Source organism: Dioscorea cayenensis, chromosome 7, assembly GCF_009730915.1.
Source record: "Dioscorea cayenensis subsp. rotundata cultivar TDr96_F1 chromosome 7, TDr96_F1_v2_PseudoChromosome.rev07_lg8_w22 25.fasta, whole genome shotgun sequence".
Taxonomy (NCBI): domain Eukaryota; kingdom Viridiplantae; phylum Streptophyta; class Magnoliopsida; order Dioscoreales; family Dioscoreaceae; genus Dioscorea; species Dioscorea cayenensis.
Genome location: NC_052477.1, coordinates 24,220,696 through 24,240,468, shown reverse-complemented (window position 1 = coordinate 24,240,468; position 19,773 = coordinate 24,220,696). Strand labels below are relative to the sequence as shown.

General features: G+C 38.3%; 1 protein-coding gene and 1 non-coding gene across 2 annotated transcripts; one reads left to right on the top strand and one right to left on the bottom strand.

Moving 5' to 3' along the window:
- Nucleotides 1-10,230: 10,230 nt before the first annotated feature.
- On the top strand, nucleotides 10,231-11,202 carry LOC120265193. The gene has a single exon (XM_039273082.1). It carries the CDS (start codon nucleotides 10,231-10,233, stop codon nucleotides 11,200-11,202), a length of 972 nt encoding a protein of 323 aa, XP_039129016.1.
- Nucleotides 10,612-10,718, bottom strand: LOC120266182. Its single transcript, XR_005538025.1, has one exon. It is a non-coding gene; the product is annotated as a small nucleolar RNA R71 (small nucleolar RNA).
- Nucleotides 11,203-19,773: the final 8,571 nt, after the last annotated feature.

The window sequence follows — 19,773 nt, the reverse complement described above, 5'->3', positions numbered from 1 at the left end:
AAAACACAAGGTTTTTCCTTGATATTTCAAATGGACTGTGAAACAGGAATTTTATTCCATGGGTGAAGGGGCAAGGGGTAATGGCAAAGTGGAGGACACTCTTGGGATCGGTGCCACGTTCACCTCTTTCTACCAGAATCTGTATGGTAAAACCCAAGATAATTGGCACCACATTAACTGGAACACTCTGCTTTATTCCTAATGCCAACATAATCTATCTATCTTGGATGTCCCTTTCACATAAGAAGAAATTAAGGCTATAGTTTTTAGCATGAGTGGTGAGAAGGCGCCTGGGCCGGATGAGATCTTGATGTTTTTCCAAAAATTCTGGGAAATTGTCAAGGAGGATATCTTCAAGCTTTGTGATGACTTTTTCTTTTGGGAGAGACAATTTAGAGAGAGTTAACTAGTTGAACATTGCGCTAATAGCTAAAAGTCAAATTCTGGAAGACCCCTCGCATTACTGCACAATTAGTTTGATTAATTCTTCTCTTAAGATTCTTTAAAAACTTCTAGCTAACAAACTTAATCATAAGATTGATGATTTGATTGATACAACATAGTGTGCTTCCATTAAAGGAAGATGGATTATTGATAATATTGCCATAGCTTATGAGGTCATCTTCTATATGAAAAAGAAGTGTCTTCCGGGTCTAATTATGAAGGTGGATTTCTCAAAAGCTTTTGACACAATGGATTGAAGCTTCTTGATTGATCTTCTTAAAGCTCGAGGATTTAGTGACAGATGGGTCCAGTGGATTGAGACCATTTTCTTTTCTTCTAAGGCCAAGTCCTTATAAATGGTATGCAATGCGGCTATGTGAGATACTATAGAGGTCTTACACAAGGGAGCCCCACTCTCCAATGTTCTTTGCACTAGTGGTGGATGTTCTTAGCACTATATTTAACAACGCCTGAAATTATGATATTCTGCATGGGGTAAAGTTGGGTGATTCTGGTGTTAAGATGTGCCATCTGCATTACGTTGATGATTTCCTAATCATGATGACTAGAGGTGGGGAAGATCTCTGTACCATCAAGCTGATCCTTTACTTATTTGAAGGACTCACTGGGTTGATGGTTAATTCTAATAAAACTTGCTTGTACACCTCCCAAAGAAATATTGAACCTTCGATTTACCTTGCCAAAATTATGCATTATAGTACTTGTTCATTGCCGCTTACTTACCTGGGGATTCCTCTATCTGGTGGTCTGCCTCGAAAGCAGGATTGGGATATACTAATCAATATGATAAGTTCCAAGTTAGTAGTTTGGAAATCCAAGCTTCTTTCATTAAGGGGTAGACTTACGCTGTTTAACTCTGTCCTAACTTCTATACCCACCTATTAGATGCCAATCTTCAAACTTCCTAGCTAGGTTACTAAGAGCATTGAGAAAATCAAGAGAGATTTTTTTGTGGTCAGGCTCGAATACTCAACATCCCAAAATCAAATTAGTTAATTGGTCTTGGCTTTTGTTTTTAAGGGGACAAGGAGGGTGGAATATTCTAAATTTGTGATAAGTGTTTGTGTACAAGTAATACGAAGTATACTTTTCTTATATTGAGTATTACTTTTATCATATTTTATCGCTCATTCATGTGTATTTGTGTTCATTTGCGCATTTAGGACTGTGGAGACAAGTTTAGAAGAAAAGGAGCAAAAGTAGATAATGGACGCAATTATTGATGAAGTTCTTGGATCGAACAAAGATGAAGACACAAGTTGTGCTCAAAGACATATAGGTGTGTGCCAACCTCCATTATTCTCAAGTGAATACACAAAGTGGAGGGGCACAAAGGCAGTCACACTCATATGTTCCGACTTGTGCAACATTGTCAAGAGCTTCATCAATGTGGTTTCATTGAAGATTCGACATGATCTACCGCATGGATGTGTGCCCAATCATGCTGCCTCGATGAAAAAGTGGATTCAGGAATATTTTGGCAAAGTACAGCACCAGTTTATTGTTGAAAATCACTGTAATAAAATTACTATAGCAATTACTTTCATAGCTTGCAGAAAACCTGGAAATCCACACACCTGTGTGGATGCACGATTCCAGCCCTTTAAATACTGCTTTAAGAGTTTTATTTGGGACTCTTCTTCCGATCTTCGGCCCATCTTTGGAGGTGCTTATAACTAGGGTTTGGAGAGGCTTTTGCTAGGTTTTTGGAGCAGTTCTACGACATTCGACATCGAGTTTCTTTGGAGAAGAAAACTTTTGTCAGCATCGATTCGGCGAGGTGTGCCCTAGGTTTGACAAGGGAACTTTTACAGAAGATGAGGCGGCTCCGCAAGGCCATCCATAAGGACTACAAGGGGGTTTTCCCCATGGATTTCTTGCACTTATCTTTTATTTCGTATTTGCTTTTGTATTTCTCCATGGAAAGCTAAACCTCTAGTGAGTGCTTGGACTTGTAAACCCTAGGATGATTTTGCTTCATTGACTTTTATTATGCTTCTTTAATTGATGTTTTAATTGAGTTTCAACCTTGAATGCTTGTTGAATTTATTTTCCCTTAGAGTGACATTAGGGTTGAGAATCTATCTTGGTAATCCTTGTGGATGGGTGACATTCCATTAGGATTAGACAAAGCAAAGTTAAGAGGGTCGAGAGGGTGAGTCAAGAGGTAGCAGAACGTCCCTTTTCCCTTCCGATGTGATTTTTCCTACCGCCAAACAACAGAGCTCTAGGGGTTCCAAGAGTTCTTTACGGTTACGCTAAAGTGAAATGCCAAGAGATGAACTCTACTGGGGCTTAGTTGCGTAAGCAACAAAGTGAAGTGTTGAAGTAATCCTTGGTGTTGGGGCTTAATCGTGACTAGGGGTCTTTCGCCTGGACCAAAGGGTTAGATCTATATTAGAGAATAGGGTTTATCACTTGGAATCCCTAGAGCTTCAAACAACCCTACACAGTGTGAGGAGTTGAGAGTATCCTTTTCCGTCAGGGCATAGTGTGAGGGTTAGTCACGATTCATCTTAGGTTTGGAACCATATGTCTTTGGATTTTCACGACTCATTAAACTTCAATTAGGAGGCATAATGATTAGTCTTGCACTTGAAACAATAATCCTAGGGTGAGCAATGTCTGGGTACCCCATCTTCCCATCGATTACCTCTCCTTATTCCTATTGCTTCCTCTTTTATTTTCTTTATTCTTATTTGCATTGATATTGTTCACTCAAATCACAAATTAGTTTTCACTATAGTTAATTAGTAATATTTGTGTTTCCAAGCAACTATTCCCTGTGCATTTGACTACCCACTCTCCGGGGTATTTTATTACTTTGACGACCTGTGCAGTTGCAGTACACACACGCAAGGGGTGTGTCAATTTGTAAACCTTCAACATTGCTATCATTGACAAATGGTGGTGGAAGATTTTGTCAGGCGACTGGTGGTGTGGAGAGGCAATTTTTCACAAAAATTACTTCAAACTGGAATCTTTTCCATAAATAGTGCAATAGAAGATCATTCTTATGGAATGGAATTCTTTAAACCTTATCAGCATTCAGGATGAATCTGGTTTCTTTAGTTTGTGATGAGGCTTCCATGATTTTTTGGTTGGATAACTGGTTGGAGGGATGTGCTCCAGCTGACATCTGGCCTCACCTTTTCATTTTGTCATAGGATAAGGAAAGGGTGGTTAGGGAGTTGGCTGGCATGATGGAGTTTCTCCCTCTAAGGGACTTTCCTTTGATCCATAGCTTACTAGATAATCTAAGCACTAATTCCAATTTTGAGGGTGATTGGAAGCATTGGAGATTATCAACGAATTCAATGTTCACTGTCACATCCTTTTATGACTTCTTGAATGATGGAAGGCTTCATTGTCGATAGTCATCAATCATTTGGAAGGGTAGCTGCCCTAGGAAGATCAACCTCTTCAACTGGGTAGCTTGGGATGACAAGATCCTATCCTTAGAGAACTTGGCCTTAAGAAGATGTAACTTCTTCCAAACTACCACTTGTGTGATGTGTCAGGCAGATGTGGAGACCTTCAATCATCTGCTAACTCAATGCCTTGTGGCCTCGCATATTTGGAATTTCTTTGGACACCTGTTTGAGGTTAACCGTAGTCATATCTCCTTGAGTGACATTTGGGGTAGTTAGAGAAAAAAATATCAAGAAGCTCTTAACTTTGTTTTGGGATTTTCTCCTGAGAGCCATTACGTGGAATATCTGGCTTGAAAGAAATGCTCACATTTTTTCTTCTAATTGTGCCTCGATTATTACCATTATTGTTAAAATTGTTCATATGGTGCTTTTTTGGATAAATGTAGCTACTGACTCGAAAAAGCCAAAGTTGGAAGAGCCGATGGGAAAATCAAGCGAAGTCTATTGCTTCTAGGAAAGTGAAGTCATGTGTTCTTCTGGAGCAGACCTTTTCCCTGAGTGACGATTAGTATTATGGTTCTTGGTGTGGTCCCCTAGAGAGTTCCCTCAGCTAGTGTGGGATTCCATCTTGTTTCTTTTCTTGTTATTCATGTTGGCTTTGTCTCTGGTTCTCCCACTCCTTGTGGGTATATTTGTTCAGTTGTACTGGGATGTTGTCCCTTGTTTCTGTTGTTCTGTTTTGTTTTAATGATTGTGGTTTATCCACATTTTTTCAAAAAAAAAAAGAAAAAAAAAAGAAAAGTGGAAATCATACATTTTTCAATTGGAACCATGTTTAAGGAAATTTTAGATTATGACATTTGCTTAATTTTCTGGTAGAAATTTAATTGTTTTATGTTATCATAGACTACGACATAGTTAATTTCATTTGTATTGTAATATTTATATTTGCTATTTGGGTTTATAACACTGTGATGTGTGAATTGCATAAGAATTTGTTTCAAAACAATGTAGAAAAGCATAGTTGTAATCTATGTTTTTTTGGGGTAAATTTTTTAATAGGTCACTACACTATGGTTTATTTTCATTTTGGTCATTGAACTTCAATTTGAATCAAAATGATCACCTAATTTTAATTTGGTTTGACTAGACAATCATCTAAGAGATTTAACTTCTATTTGATTACGCGGACACCATAAAGTTTGAGTCAGTGTCCTCATGACACATCTAAGTCCGGTTGGCATGCCCACTTCACATGAAAAGGCAACACATCATTCAAAACCTACCACATCATCTTGACTATGCTATATTAGCATCATCATCTTCCTCCATGATTTATTAATTCACTCCATCTTCGTTCATTAATTCATTCCCTCTCCACCATTTCCAGATCTACTGCTGAAGCTTCTCCAATGGCTGATGATTCATTTACAAATTAGCATATCAAGCAGTCTCTGGCCAATGACCAGACAGTGGTTAATGTTATCTTAGTGATAACACCATCGATCTTGACTCCATGCATGGTTTCCATAATCAACTACATCATTGGCTAGGACAGCTTACAAATGCCCGAGCTTCTATTTAGCAAGGGTTGAAACGTCAATCGCCTCATCCAGCCTCTAACTTTATCCGTTGCTCATCCACTTATGAATCACCATCTCTTGGTTGCTAAGCATTGATTAGTTAACCAAACAGCCAACATCCATTAAGTTTAGTTTGTATAATTTTATTTAATTTGTAGAACCTAAGAGATGCAATACTAAAAACTCAAAGGAATTTCATTTCAAATTGATCAAGAAATTCCATACATTACTTTTTATTAGTTATTTTGAATTATTTATTATTTTGTATAATTCATGGGCATTATTTCAATGATTAACCTTGGGAATATGTTTAATAGATCATTATTTTGCAAGCAAAGGTAGATGATGGATTTGAAAGAGGTACAACAGAGTTCTAGTTGAAGAGAGATGTGATTACATACAAATCAATGGCGAAGAAAGTCACCTATGTTTACCCATTTACAATGGTGGTTACTATAGCACGAAGAACTCGAGAAACGGTAAAGTCTCGAGTTTCATTGACGGGCTTGCTAACGGCCATAAAGATGCTCGTGAACTAGATGAAGAATGCGCAGTTTTAGTGTAGCAGTTTTATTGTAGCACTTCATGATTTTTTGGCAAATTTCTTAGACTTTGACGGCCTCCTTCATGCCCGTGAAGAAGGCTATGAAGGCAACTGAAGAGAGTTTTAAAAGGAGGTTTTAGAGCTTTTTGAGGCATCTTCTTCCTCATCTTCTTCTCCTACCTCCACCATTCCTCTCCATCTTCCATTTCCAGTGTAAATAAGGCTCAAGAAGATATTTTCGAGGAGGAAATCAAAGGAAGAGGCAAGATCCAGCATCATCTCCCATTGTTCAAGCTTGTATAGGGCAAGAAAGCCACCCCATTGGTGGTGTCATTAGAAGCTTCCCGTGTCTTGTCTCTCAGCTTTCATCGCTTGAGGAAGTTCTTTGCTGCCTATTTGGTTGTTTTTATGAACTTGATCATGTATTTTCTTAGTATGAAGAACTAAACCAAAGGTCATCGGATGTTGGTAAACCTTGGGATGAACTTGTGTAGATCAGATGCTTTGATCTATTTTATTGTATTTTTGTGTGTTGTGATCTATGCATGGTGTACTTTGATGTATTGATATGCATGAGAACTCTGTTTGTCAATTTCTATTTTGTACTTGGTTGCATGACCATCGCCCTTGTACTAGACACACCTAGCTTGGAAGGGATCCATGCACAAATACGCCATGACTATTGGGCATTTTGTGTCCCTCCAACACAAGGGTTGGACCTAGTTTGTGTTTCAGCCCTAATTAGAGGATTCCCTACTTGTATTGTAATCGTTAGGGGTGAGCAAAAAAATCTGGATCCGATGATCCAATCCGATATCCTATTTTTTATCCCAATTTTTTGGATACCTAATCCGAAAATAGGGTCGGTTACCCGATCCAAATTTTTTAGATGCAAATCGGGTCATATCCGGGTTGGGAGAAATTTAAAATCAGGTATCCAAATTTGATCCGGTTTTTAATTTATATTATATATATAATAATAATTTTAAATTTTATATGGTCTAAAAAGTAAAAATGACAAATAAAAATTGAAATCCCTTATCTCAACCCTTTAAAAGTTATATATATATATATATATTATATACACATTACTAAATTTAAATTTTATAAAGGCTAAAAATAAAAAAATATCCAAATGCCTAATCAAATAACTTAAAGAGTTATATACTCATATAGTTATATATATATAAATTTAAATGCTACAGGGGTTAGAAGCAAAAAGAAAAAATTTCGAATCCTTGCCTCCCATTCACTGATAGCCATCATCCTGTCTATTCCCTCTAGCCTCCATTCAAATATCTTCTCTTTAGCAACTAATGATCATTATTGATGAGATGATTGATGCTTAAGAAGTTATTTAATTTTGTAATGCCTAATCTTTGATAAAACTCATTATTATTTTTGTTATGATTTTTGTTTAGTGAAGAATAATATAAGAGTTTAATGCTAAGTTGTAAGTTTTTCATATTTGTTTTTTATGTAATGTTGTTATATAAAGAAATCCATAGTATAAATAAAACTTAAATTCGAATCCAGATATCTGATATCCGATATCCGATATCCGATTTGGTTTAAATTGGGTACTTGATATTCGGCACCCGGTTTAAACCAGGACGGATATGGTTCGAGTTTTTATTGATCTGAAAAACTGGGTATCCGATCCGGTTTTAAAAATCGGATCACGTACCTAGTTTTGCTTACCCTTAGTAATTGTAGGAGGATTTGGATTAGGGGTCAATTGCCGTAACCATCGGGCTGACCTATCCTATGAATTTCTAGATCCAAATCACCAATTACATGAAAATTGTAGCATTCTTCTCACTTTTGTAGCCCTAGGGGTTCCACATCCGTGACCACCTTCATCCCTATATTTTTGACAACGCCCTTGCATGTGACGAGTAAGTGCACGGGTTTGTCGAAGTAATAAATTCCCAGGTGAGTGGGGTATCGTATCCACATGGAGTAGGGAATAAAAATACTTAAGTTGCTACTTAACCAAACGAAGACGGAATAATGATTTTGTTGATAAAATGTAATTAAAGCAAGAATAAAATAAACAAGAAAGAGAGAAGCACAAATAGATGAGAGGTAAGGCAATCGATAGAAGTGGGGTACTCGGATATTGTTCCACCTAGGACAATTGCTTCAAGTGCAAAATCAACTATTATATCTCCTAATTGACGCTTAATGAGTTATGGAAATCCTTAAACACACAGTCCCAAACCTAAGGTCAACTGTGACTAACTCTACACTATGTCCAGATGGAGAAATCAATCAATCTTAACACCTCACACTGTGTAGAGTTGCAAGAAACTTAGGGATTCCAAGTGATAAACCCTATTCCAATGTATAGATCTAATTCTTTGGTCCAGGCAAAAGACCCCTAGTCGCAATTAAGTCCTAGGTGCTAAAGTCACTTCAACACTTCACTCCGTTGCCTGTGTAACTAAGCCCCAGCAGAGGTCATCCCTTAGCCTATTCACTCTACTATGACCGCAAAGAACTCTTAGAATGTGGAGGTAGGATAAATCACATCGGAGGAGAAAGGGGACGCTCCACTACCTCTCGACTCACCCTCTCGACCCTCTCTAATCTTGTAATGTCTAACCCTCATGGTGTGTCACTCACTCACAAAGGTTACCAATGTAGACTCTCAACCCTAGTGTCACTCTAAGGGAGAAATCATGCAACAAGCATTCAAGATTGAAACTCAATTAAATACATCAATTAAGGAAAATATAATAGAAGAATAATGAAACAAATACATCCTATGGTTCACAAATCCAAGTACCCATTAAGGGTTTAGCTCTCCATTGAGCTAGTTACAATCAACAATGAAATCGAATGTAAAAACAAGTAATCCATAGAGAAACCCCTTCGGTATTCGTATCGATGGTCTTGTGGAGTGGCCTTATCTTCTCCAAAAGTCCCCTTGTCTGGCCTAGGGCACACCTCGCCTGATTGATGCCGAAGAAAACTCCCCCAATAACCTTCTTCCAAGCAGAGCATGGTGTTGAAGCCATAGAACCTCTCTAAAAGCCTTACCAATTCCTCTCTAAATCCTAGCCGCAAGCCTCTCAAAAGTTGGAGAAAAGATGGAAAAGAAGATGCTAAAATCGGGCTGAATCGCGGCTTTAAAAGGGCTAGAATTGGGCATCTACACGGGCATGGGGAACTTTCACACGCCCGTGTGGATTCTCTGGAAATCTCATTTTCAGCCGGCCATGAATAGTACTGCTACAGTAAATTGTTTCAGTGATTTTCTGCGGTAACCTGCTACAGTACTGGCCAGAAACACTCCCGAATCCATGTTTTTCATCGAGGTAACATAAACGGGCACACGTTTACGCCATAGATAGTGTTGCTTCTTCAATAAACGGCTTCATTGATGAAGATCTTGTTATCAATGCACAAATCAGGATACTCGAATGTGACTGTCTCTGTGCCCCTCCACATCATTATACTCGCTTGAATACCTAGAGATTAGCACACATTCTCATATATTGAGCCCGACTTGTGTCTTTGCGTTTGTTTCTTCCCAAGGTTTCATCAAATAGTGTATTCATGATCTACATTGGCTTTTTTTCTCAATATTTAGCTTCACAACCCTACATTCGCAAAAGAACACAAATACACATGTATTAGCGCTTAAACCTGATAAAAGTAATGCTCATCATAAGGAAAGAACACTTCGCATTCTTATCACACAAGCACTTATCAATTTCTACCCCTGAATTGCCTCAACTGTAGACACTCATTTAGAGTTCACCCTTTTGCTTTGTAGTTTAGAACACAATCACTTGAATCTGTAGGCTAGACAACACTCGAAGAGGAAGTAAGTTTAGCTTCTCGGGCCCTAGGAATACGACCCTCTTGCGCTTGTGTGATATATATTACTTGACGACCTTGTGCACTTGAAGGTCTCCATCAAGATTTTGGCGCCATTGCCGAGGACCCAACAAGGAATACTCGGAAAACTTGGAACTTATCGATTTGGCCATTGTTTCTTTTATTTGTTTCTTTTGTTTTTGTTGTACATATATCTTCATTTCTTTGCTTTCATTTCCTTTTCTTGCTCCATTTTCAAATCTTAATTGTTGTTTTAAATATTATGCAAGATACTCATCTTATGACATGTGCAAGTCAAGCAAACTTGGTAGAGCCCAACAACAAGATTGAGATAACCTTGCATCAAAGGTTAAGGGAAGTAGTAGAGAGATCAATACAATAAGATATTCATGTTGAGAATAGTGAACCCTTAGTTATGGCCGAGAAAAGAAGGCCACTATCTGATTATGAGAGACCACAGTTTACTAGCAAGGAATTTAGTGTGCAAGCCCCAACAATGCCAGCAAACAACTTTGAAATTAAAGTAAGCACAATTGGGATGATTCAGAATTCAGTACAATTTGATGGGTTAGCCGATGAAGACCCCCATGCTCACTTATCCTGCTTCTTCCAGATTTGCTCCATCTTCAAGATCAACTCAGTCTCGGATGATGCCATTAGATTGAGATTATTCCCATTCAGTTTGAGAGGAGCAGAGTATAGATGGCTCACTTTCTTGGCCCTCAAATCTATCACTACATGGAAAGAGATGGTGGAAAAGTTCCTTACTAGGTACTTCCCACCAAGTAAGACAGCCAAACTGAGACAAAAGATTTTTGCTTTTAGGCAAGCTAATTCAGAAACACTCTTTGAAGCCCATGAAAGGTTCAAGGATCTTTTCAGGAGATGTCCTCACCATGGTTTCTCCTTATGGATGAGAGTACAGCTACTGTGTAATAGACTGAACTATGCAACTAGACAGCTCATCGTTGCTACAACGGGTGGTTCTTTGAGCTATAAGTATCCTGAAGGTGCTGAAAAAGTGATTGAGGACATGGCAAGCAATGAGTGCCATTGGAGTACTTGCCAGAAGCCACCAAGAGCAGCAGGCACTTATGAGGTGAATGCAAATATTGTACTGGCCGCAAAGGTTGAAGCCTTGACTAAGAGGTTTGATCAGTTTTTAATAGGGTCGAGCTCGAATTCTAGAGCTATCCTATCTTGCGAGACGTGTGGTGTAGGACATGCAACCACACAGTGCCCAATTTTAGTTGCTTTAGTGGCTCCAATAGAGACTGTTAACTATGCTGATGGGGGGCCAAGAGGACTGAGAAATCCTTATAGTAATACATATAATCTGGGGTGGAGGAGCCACCGGAATTTTTCTTGGAATCAAGGCCCATCATAAAAAAGACCTCCACCACCTTAAGGAAATCAATACCAATCACCCCCACAATAAGAGAAAAAGCATACAACTAAAGATGTGCTCGTGAAGTTCATGATTAACATGGAGGCAAAGTTTCAGAACATAAACACCCGATTTGATGAATTTGGCACAATGTTGAGAAATGTGCAAGCCTTAATTCAAGCACTTGAGAATCAAGTAGGGCAACTTGCTAGAGATAATGGTGAATGTTCTCCTAGTAGTTTGCCAAGTAACACCAAAAATAACCAGCAATAACATTTGAAATCTATCAGTCTTAGGAGTGGGAAGCAAGTAGAGGCAAGGGCCAAGATGGACCCAAGTGATAAAAATGAAAGGGTAACCGTTCAGGAAGGCCTTAAGCCAATTGAACATGTGGGTGAAAAGAGTGGAACAAAGCAAGATGAAGCATGCCCCCAATCACTTACTTCAAGGATTCTTGAATACAAGCCTCATGTGCCTTGTCCCGTCAGGTTGAAGCAAGATAAGGAAGATACTCAGTTCAAAATGTTCCTAAATGTTTTAAGCAATTGCACATAAACATTCCTCTTGTTGAAGCCTTGTCACAAATGCCCAAATATGCAAAATTCATGAAAGACCTCCTCACAAACAAGAGGAAATTAGAGGACTTAGAGATAGTGACCTTCTCTGGGAATTGTTCGGCGGTGATTTAGAAGAAACAACCAAAGAAACTGACTGATCTAGCTAGTTTCATCATTCCGTGTGTAATTGGAGAAAGAATGCAAGAGAAGGATCTAGCAGACTCAGGGGCCAATATTAACATTATGCCATACAAGTTATTCCTGAAGCTTGCTTTAGAAGATCTAAGGCCCACAAGGATAACCCTACAATTAGCAGATCATTCAATGAGGAAACCCTATGGGGTTGTCAAAGATGTTCTTGTGAGAGTGGATAAACTCATTATTCCAATGGACTTCATGATTCTTGATGTAGACGATGATGTCGAAGTCCTTTTAATCTTCAGGTGCCCATTCCTCAACACTTTGGGTGCCCTTATTGACATTATGGGAGAAAAAAAAATGACATTGAGAGTAGGGGAGGAACAAGTGGTTTTCACTCTCCCAGAGGCTACAAAACACACATCAGATCATGATGATACTTTATATTTCACTGATGAGACTGATTTACTCATTTCTGATTATGTGCAGGAGGTGTTGGCCTTAAAACCCTTGGGCGATTACTTAGAGGGTGTGGATGACAAAGGAGGCAAGGAAAAAGCTTCTACACCCCCTACATCACCACAAGTAAACCAAGTAGATATAAATTCAGCACCTTGTGGTAAGAAAAAGAAAAACTTGAAGAAAATGTGGAGGAAAGCAAATGAAAGATTGAAGAAAAGCATGAATATCACTATGTCGCCACCCCGGGAAGTAGACCGGTTGTACTTTGATGATCAAGTTGAATTCCACATTTTTTTTTTCTTGCCTTTTAATGAACTTCCCATGTGGCAACACACCCAAGAAGACTAGAGGTAACTCTCCTCCATTTGTTCCACCTTAAAAAGGTAAGGATGAAGGTATGTCAAGCTAATAAAGTTAAACATGTGCTTCTTAGGAGGCAACCTAGGTTTTCATTCCATTCATGTTGTTATTTTTGTATTATTGTGTGTTTAGTTATTGTGCTTCTTTATTTTCTCTCTTTTGTTATGCTTCACACTCATGCTCAACTTATTTGTGTATTCAATCTTTCTTTACTTGTGCTCATTCTCTTGTGGTGTTGTATTCTTCATTTCTTAGTGTTTCATGCATGCATGCTTGATTGCTTATTCTAATCATTTCATGCATGATTGAAGTTTCTTGATGATTATTCATGGAGTTGGTGAATGTTTGATGAGTTTTCATGCTCTATTTGATGTGCTTTAAGTGTATTCTATTTGGTTGATGATTGCATGAAAGTTTGGTGAGTTTAAGAGTGCTTTTTGGCTGTTAATGGGTCGCTTCACAAGCTATTCTAGCCCGTGAAGCTTGGCTGAGAGGCTTCCTGGGCTTCTCAGCATGACAAGCAGGCTGTGAAGCCCCCAAATGAGCTTCACGGCCACCTTGGTGGCCGTTAAGGGACCCATGAAGGCTCCCCAAGAGCTTCACAGGGGGCTTAACAGGTTGGCCAACCCATTAACGGGTCGGGCAACCTGTTATTAGCCCACTTATCCACCTTTTCTCTCTCTATCTTATTATTCTTCTTCTTCTCATATCTCACTCAATTCTCCACCTTTTTCACTCATTTTTTTTTACCATTTTTCTTCAAATTTCTTGATCTAGATCACTCTGCTACTCTTGTACACTTGTTTTACAAGGTTTATTGGGTGTTTCACCATCATTTGTATCAACCATCAAAGGTATATCTCTCTAAACCCTAACTTCGGAAATGGTTCTTTCTTCTTCTTTCCCCTCATTTTCTCTTGATGAATGGATGGTATTCTTGTTGGGGAATGAATATTTTTCATTTTGGTAGGTTTTTGAGGGGATTTTAAGCCTTGTAAAAAACTTTTATCCTCCATGAACAAAGGAAATTCTTGCAAATTTTTTTTGGGGAATTACTGTAGCCATTCTTGAAATTCTTCATTCTCCATGATCATATTCATTTTTTTCTTTTAAGATTAGTTTGATCACTTACGTCGATTCTTGTAGGGATGTCGATGAAGCGCATGGCCTCCAAGCGAGCAAGGAGAGATGATGCACCTCCTATCATCGAACCATGTTTCAAGAATAATGAACACAAGACACGTTGCGCACTTTTGGCCCAAAAATCATTCGGCAAGGTCCATTACATGGATTGGGACATTTTGAGGGATTGGGCTTGGATGGAGAAATCTTAGAACACATATCACATGATGGTTGGGACAAGGTGTTCAACATCAAAGAACCTATCTACCGCGAACTCACTTTAGAAGTTTTAAGCACGATCAAGATGGTTAGGCATTACAACTTTGTCTGACAATCAAGCTCACTATCGTTCCAAGCTTCTAGGAAAAGGTACAGGATCGATCATGTGGCTTTGGTTATTTATTTGGGACTTTACACAGATGGCAACACTTAGTCACATGCATTTCATTCCTTACCCATGGATTTTCCATCCCACACTTCACCTAGAGGTATTGGGCCACCATCGCCAGCTCTAGGAAGAGGAAGGCATCCTAGATGACCAACCCTGTCCATCGCTACTGTCATGACCCATCCCGCAGGTCCCACATGTGATATACCGCCACGACAACCCAGGGGAGGTCAAACACCTATCTCAACCCTAGATCGCCGTAAGGCTAACTTGTTCCTTGTACAAAACCACTATAACAACAAGAAATAGTCTAACAATACACTATACATAATTATTCCTACACATGATCATCCATTTAATACAAGATATGACACGATGATAATCATGACACGAAGTTCATAATGACGATAATAACAACAACTTGAAATAGAGGGTGTACTTCTCATACACAACATGAACCGACTAGCATATAAAAGTATCCAAAGAAGGAAGATACACATTAAGGTTTGATAGCATCCTAGTGGATCCATCTAATACATGCCAAAATGTTTAAGTATCATACACAGCTTAATAAAACACAAAACAAACTCAGCCAAGCACTTCACGCTTCAATCCCGATGTTGTACTATCACCTAGGAGGGAAAAGAAGAGGGGATGAGTAATTAGGTTACTCAGTGAGTGGCTAAACATGGAGCTATAACTCAAAACAAACTCAGCCAAAATGTTTGATAGCATTTTGGCTGAGTTTGATAGCATCCTAGGAGGGAAAAGAAGAGGGGATGAGTAACTAAGTTACTCAGTGAGTGGCTAAAATAGAGCTATATCTCAAAACAAACTCAGCCAAAACAAACTCACATTAAGGTTTGATAGCATCCTAGAGGATTCATCTAATACATGCCAAAATGTTTAAGTATCATACACAGCTTAATAAAACCCAAAACAAACTCAGCCAAGCACTTCACGCTTCAATCTCGATGCTGTACTATCACCTAGGAGGGAAAAGAAGAGGGGATGAGTAACTAACTTACTCAGTGAGTGGCTAAACATGGAGTTATATCTCATACATTATGAAATTAAAAATACGATGTCAAAAATATGTTTTGGTCCTCAAAATATTTGATATACTTTAAATAGCAAGTGTGAAATAAGAAATTAAGTTTGCATCAATGAAATGCTTGATAAAACTCTTTAAATCATCATGAAATCCATACAAGTATGAAATCCATATTCATACGTTTGTTTAGTAACTCATAGTTCAAAATTGTTAAAAATATATAAATCGACAGTTAAAATAATCGAATATATCATAAATAGCCTTGAAAACTCTCCCTCGTTAACTGTGGCCACGATTAGGTCAGGAGCCACCAAGATGCGCGTATCTGGCATTGGCCGCTGGGAAATTCGTGTGGTGACTTTGAACAACCCAACTATATCCAAGTCAGGGCTCTCCCGCTCCCACCTGAAATGGCATAACTGGTTTGACGGTTTTCCACGGCACCTCTAAACAGGTCGGCCCTTGGAAACCATCCACTTCTTACTACAGTAAGTACAGGAGCTCAGCTCCCATGTCACCATCAAAACATTTAAATAACAGTCCAGCCCATAGGCTTAGTATAAACATCAATAGGAAAGCATAAGTCTCACCAAGAGATCACAAGTGTTCACAAATGCCCATCTCACTCCAAGAGTGAATGAGTTGCTTATAACAATTTCTATGAAACCATTTTCATCAAGATCATACAAGAGTATTCTTTGAAAACATATATACTTCAAATATGTCATCATCATGATGAGATTCAATTTGATTTACACAAACCTTTTGGTCATCATAAGAAGAACATCAATTCTCTAGAAAATACACAATTCAAAACATATATTCCAAAACATAGAGTTTTCAAACCACAACAACAATATATATATATATATATATTTATGATCTTTACCAATAATCATGAAGTAATCCAAATCATAAATCATCATGATTTCTAAATCCCATGGAAAACATTTTAACAGTTTTTAAAATGGAAAGTTTAACATTCAAAGGCAAGAAATGCATATATTCGAAAATATGCATGATATATAGTCCATGATTTAATAAAATCTCACTCACAAACTTAGCGAGCTAAAACCCTCCAGGGTTACTTGTCTACAATCTCTTTTCCTTTTCTTGAAGTTTCACCTCCTAGAAGCAATTAAACCACCAATAAAAGCAAGAACAATTAACAATAACACAACCAATTAAAAAGAAGAAAAATGTACACAAAATAGGGAGAAACTGCTTCTAGGGTTTGCTAAGCACTCTAACAAGAAGAACTAGCAAGAATGGAACTCTCACAACCCTCAAAACCAACAAGGAAAATGAAAGAGACCCAACTTGGTTCGGTGCTACATTAATCCTAAACTTAGAGATGAAAGATATCTCTCAAATCTCAATGGATTCAAGGTTTACAACTTCCAACTACTTCTATCATTTGAATCCAACCAAAAACTAATTTTTCCTCTAAGAATCACAAATAAAGCTTAACAATAAGAGAGGAGAGAAAAGGAAGAAGAAGAAGATATCCCAACTTACCGATAAGCTTCTCTACACCCTAATCGAACTGTTCTTCATGAAAGGAGAAGAAATCTCCACTTCTTTCTTTGTTTTAGGACCAAATATGAGAGGTTTGAAGAGAAGGAATGGAGAGAATTAGAGGAGGAGGAAGAAATAGAGAAAGAGAAGCTTTGGAAGGGCCTAGAAGCTCCAAGAGCCCCTTTATATAGGCCAAGACCCGTGGGGCTTCACGGGTTGCCTTACCAGCATAAGGGAGGCTTTGAGGCCTCTCTGGATGCCTTGTGGCCTACCTTATGGGAAAGTTTATGGTCAATATACTGGCAGTATTATAGGTTGTAATACAGCCCATAAATCCTCCCAATTAGCCCCATTGAAGGCACACCAAGCACATGCAAGGTTCAGGCTTTCTTTTAACTCTTCTTAAGGTTTTCTCCCACCTTTTAACCTCATTAAAAACCTTAAATAAGATCCTAACACAAGAAAACACTCGAAGGAATTTAAACACACACAAGTTAAATTTAAGAAACAAAACATAAGAGAAGTAGAGAAAAGTTAACTTCCACAGCTATATCACGCACTACTGACTAGAGGGGTTGGGGGTCAGTCAGACTCTACAGGGGTTGTTGTATCACGCACTAATCTTCTTATGCTATATAGTATCTTCGAGCGATACCCAATTCATATGGGGCACATCTTCGTAGACATCATTTCTCACCAGGGACAGTATGTGCGCCTCGGTACCATCTTTACCGGACCCTATATCACATGACTGATTAGATGCATGGGATTGGTAGACCGTACCCGAGGAATGCATATCGTTGGTAGCACCACTCCTCTTGGGATGTCCACTTTATCTTCTATAAGGATTGTTGAGAGGAGAGATGCCACCTAATGTCTAGCATAGCATTAGGGGATGCAAGTGCGTGAGGCCGGACCATCACATGAGCATAAGATTAAGACCGAGATCAAGTCAGAGTCTGAGCTAAATGTGAGGCCAGAGCTACTTGAGATTAGGCTGTAGGAGTTACAAGCAGAGACCCAGCATCAGTTCTGGGTCCTTAAGCGGGAGCAGAGAGAGATTGTTGCATCCCAGCACAGAGTTGAGCGAGATATGGCTGAGGTTTTAGCTTTCATTTGCGAGTCCTCTTTTTCTATTGGGACCATGTCTATAGCCACCACATCTGTAGCACCACCACTTCCGCCAGACACCCAATACACATGAGTTATTTCTGTGATGTTTTGGTTGTTTGTTTTGAGTATTTTGTTGTAGTGTGTGTTATGTTTGATGTTTTATACTGTGTAGTTAGCAAGGGTTCAGTCCCTACTAAACTCTATCCATTTTGATTCTTGTCAACTTGCTTCTTTATATTTATGAGTTTTGAGTTATGACATGCTTCTCGATCTTTACAGGACTATAATGATAGGAGCTTTGGGTTCATCACCCTGTTTAGATCATACTCCCCTCATATTCATACGTATATTGTTCACTCATCACCAAAAATGGGGAAGTCTCTTTACTCCATCTCCTTGTGCTTATTTATAATTCTTCACCATATGCTACTGATTTAGGTACATTGAGGGCAATGCAATACTCTAAGTGTGGGGATGGTGTATTATATTAATTGCATGCTTGTTTTACCTATGATAGCTATGATGCTTAATTTAGAACTTCCTAGCTTGAAAGAATGATAGATGTGAGTTGTATCTATACTTATGCTTTCATAGAAGTCTTCTTTTATCTCTAGTGCACCTTCATGCTTTGTCATAAAAACTTCTACCTTATGCACTCCTACCAATCCATTACTTTGTTATTGGCGTTATTTTGTTAAATTCTACTTCGATTTTCTTTTAAGAGCATTTGGTTCCTTTAATATTATCTTTAGCCTTAAGTGAAGTTTTGTAGCAGGTTCTATACTAGGAGACATGAGATATAGTGTATATATATGATATGAAATAAAGTGGAAAAAGGAGTCTATGATAGTATTCCTCTGCTAATTTAGCATGAATGCGTCTATGTAGACTATAATCGAGTAAATTGGGTGGCTCTTGTGCCTAATCAGCATGTGCATCCTTCAAAAATGTTTTTTGTGCAGTCTACATTAGTTAGACTCGGGAAAAAAAATGTATATGCACATAAAAGAAAATAAAATATCTCTACTGATCTCCTGGAACATGTTGCTTAGTCACTTGAAGCCTAGAGTTTTAATTAGGAACTAAGGGACTCTTAACTAACTATTGAGGGTGTCTTTAGCCATGTTTTGAAACCCGGGTTGATCCGACTGGTTCAACCTAGTTGAAACGGACCCAGCCAAGAAACCTGGTTGAGTCAGGGTACAGTGTTAACCCGATTGACCCGGCCAAATACCTGGTGAACAGGCCGACCCTGCCTAATCGAACTAGGTCAACCCAATTATATTATTATAGGTTTAAAAATTAGAACTTCTAATAATAAATATGTAAGTATAGGGGGTTATGTATAAAATTTGCTTCAAAATCAAAACACAATGCGTGATTCCCAAGTTTTATTATTTATTAAATTGTATTGTGAAATTTAAAAGCATGTATTGTCTTACTTTTTATTTATTATTATGTTGTATTTTGTTTGAATTTGTATTTAGGGTAATAAATTAATATTTATAAATTATAAGAAAAACTATTTATTTGTTGAACTTTTCTATTGTTTGCTTGGGGACAAGCAAACGCTCAGGTGTGGGGATGTTTGAAAAATGCCTAAATGTGTGTATTCTATACATATTCTTATCGTATTATTTATGTATAAATTGATCATTTATTGTCATTTGTGTGGTTTAATTGGTTTTATTTGTGTTACAGGTCTTGAGGATGCCCAGGTGAGCTCAACAACTCAAACGTTTTAGATCCTCAGTACTGTAGCATGAAGAACTTGAGAAATGGCAAAGTCTCAGGTTTCGTTGACGGGTTTGCAGACGGCCATGAAGATGCTCGTAAACTGGATGAAGAATGTGCAGTTT

What these genes read in the sequence shown, in the direction of transcription:
- LOC120265193 (XM_039273082.1), top strand. Translation starts at nt 10,231, where the DNA reads ATGGCCGAGAAAAGAAGGCCACTATCTGATTATGAGAGACCACAGTTT.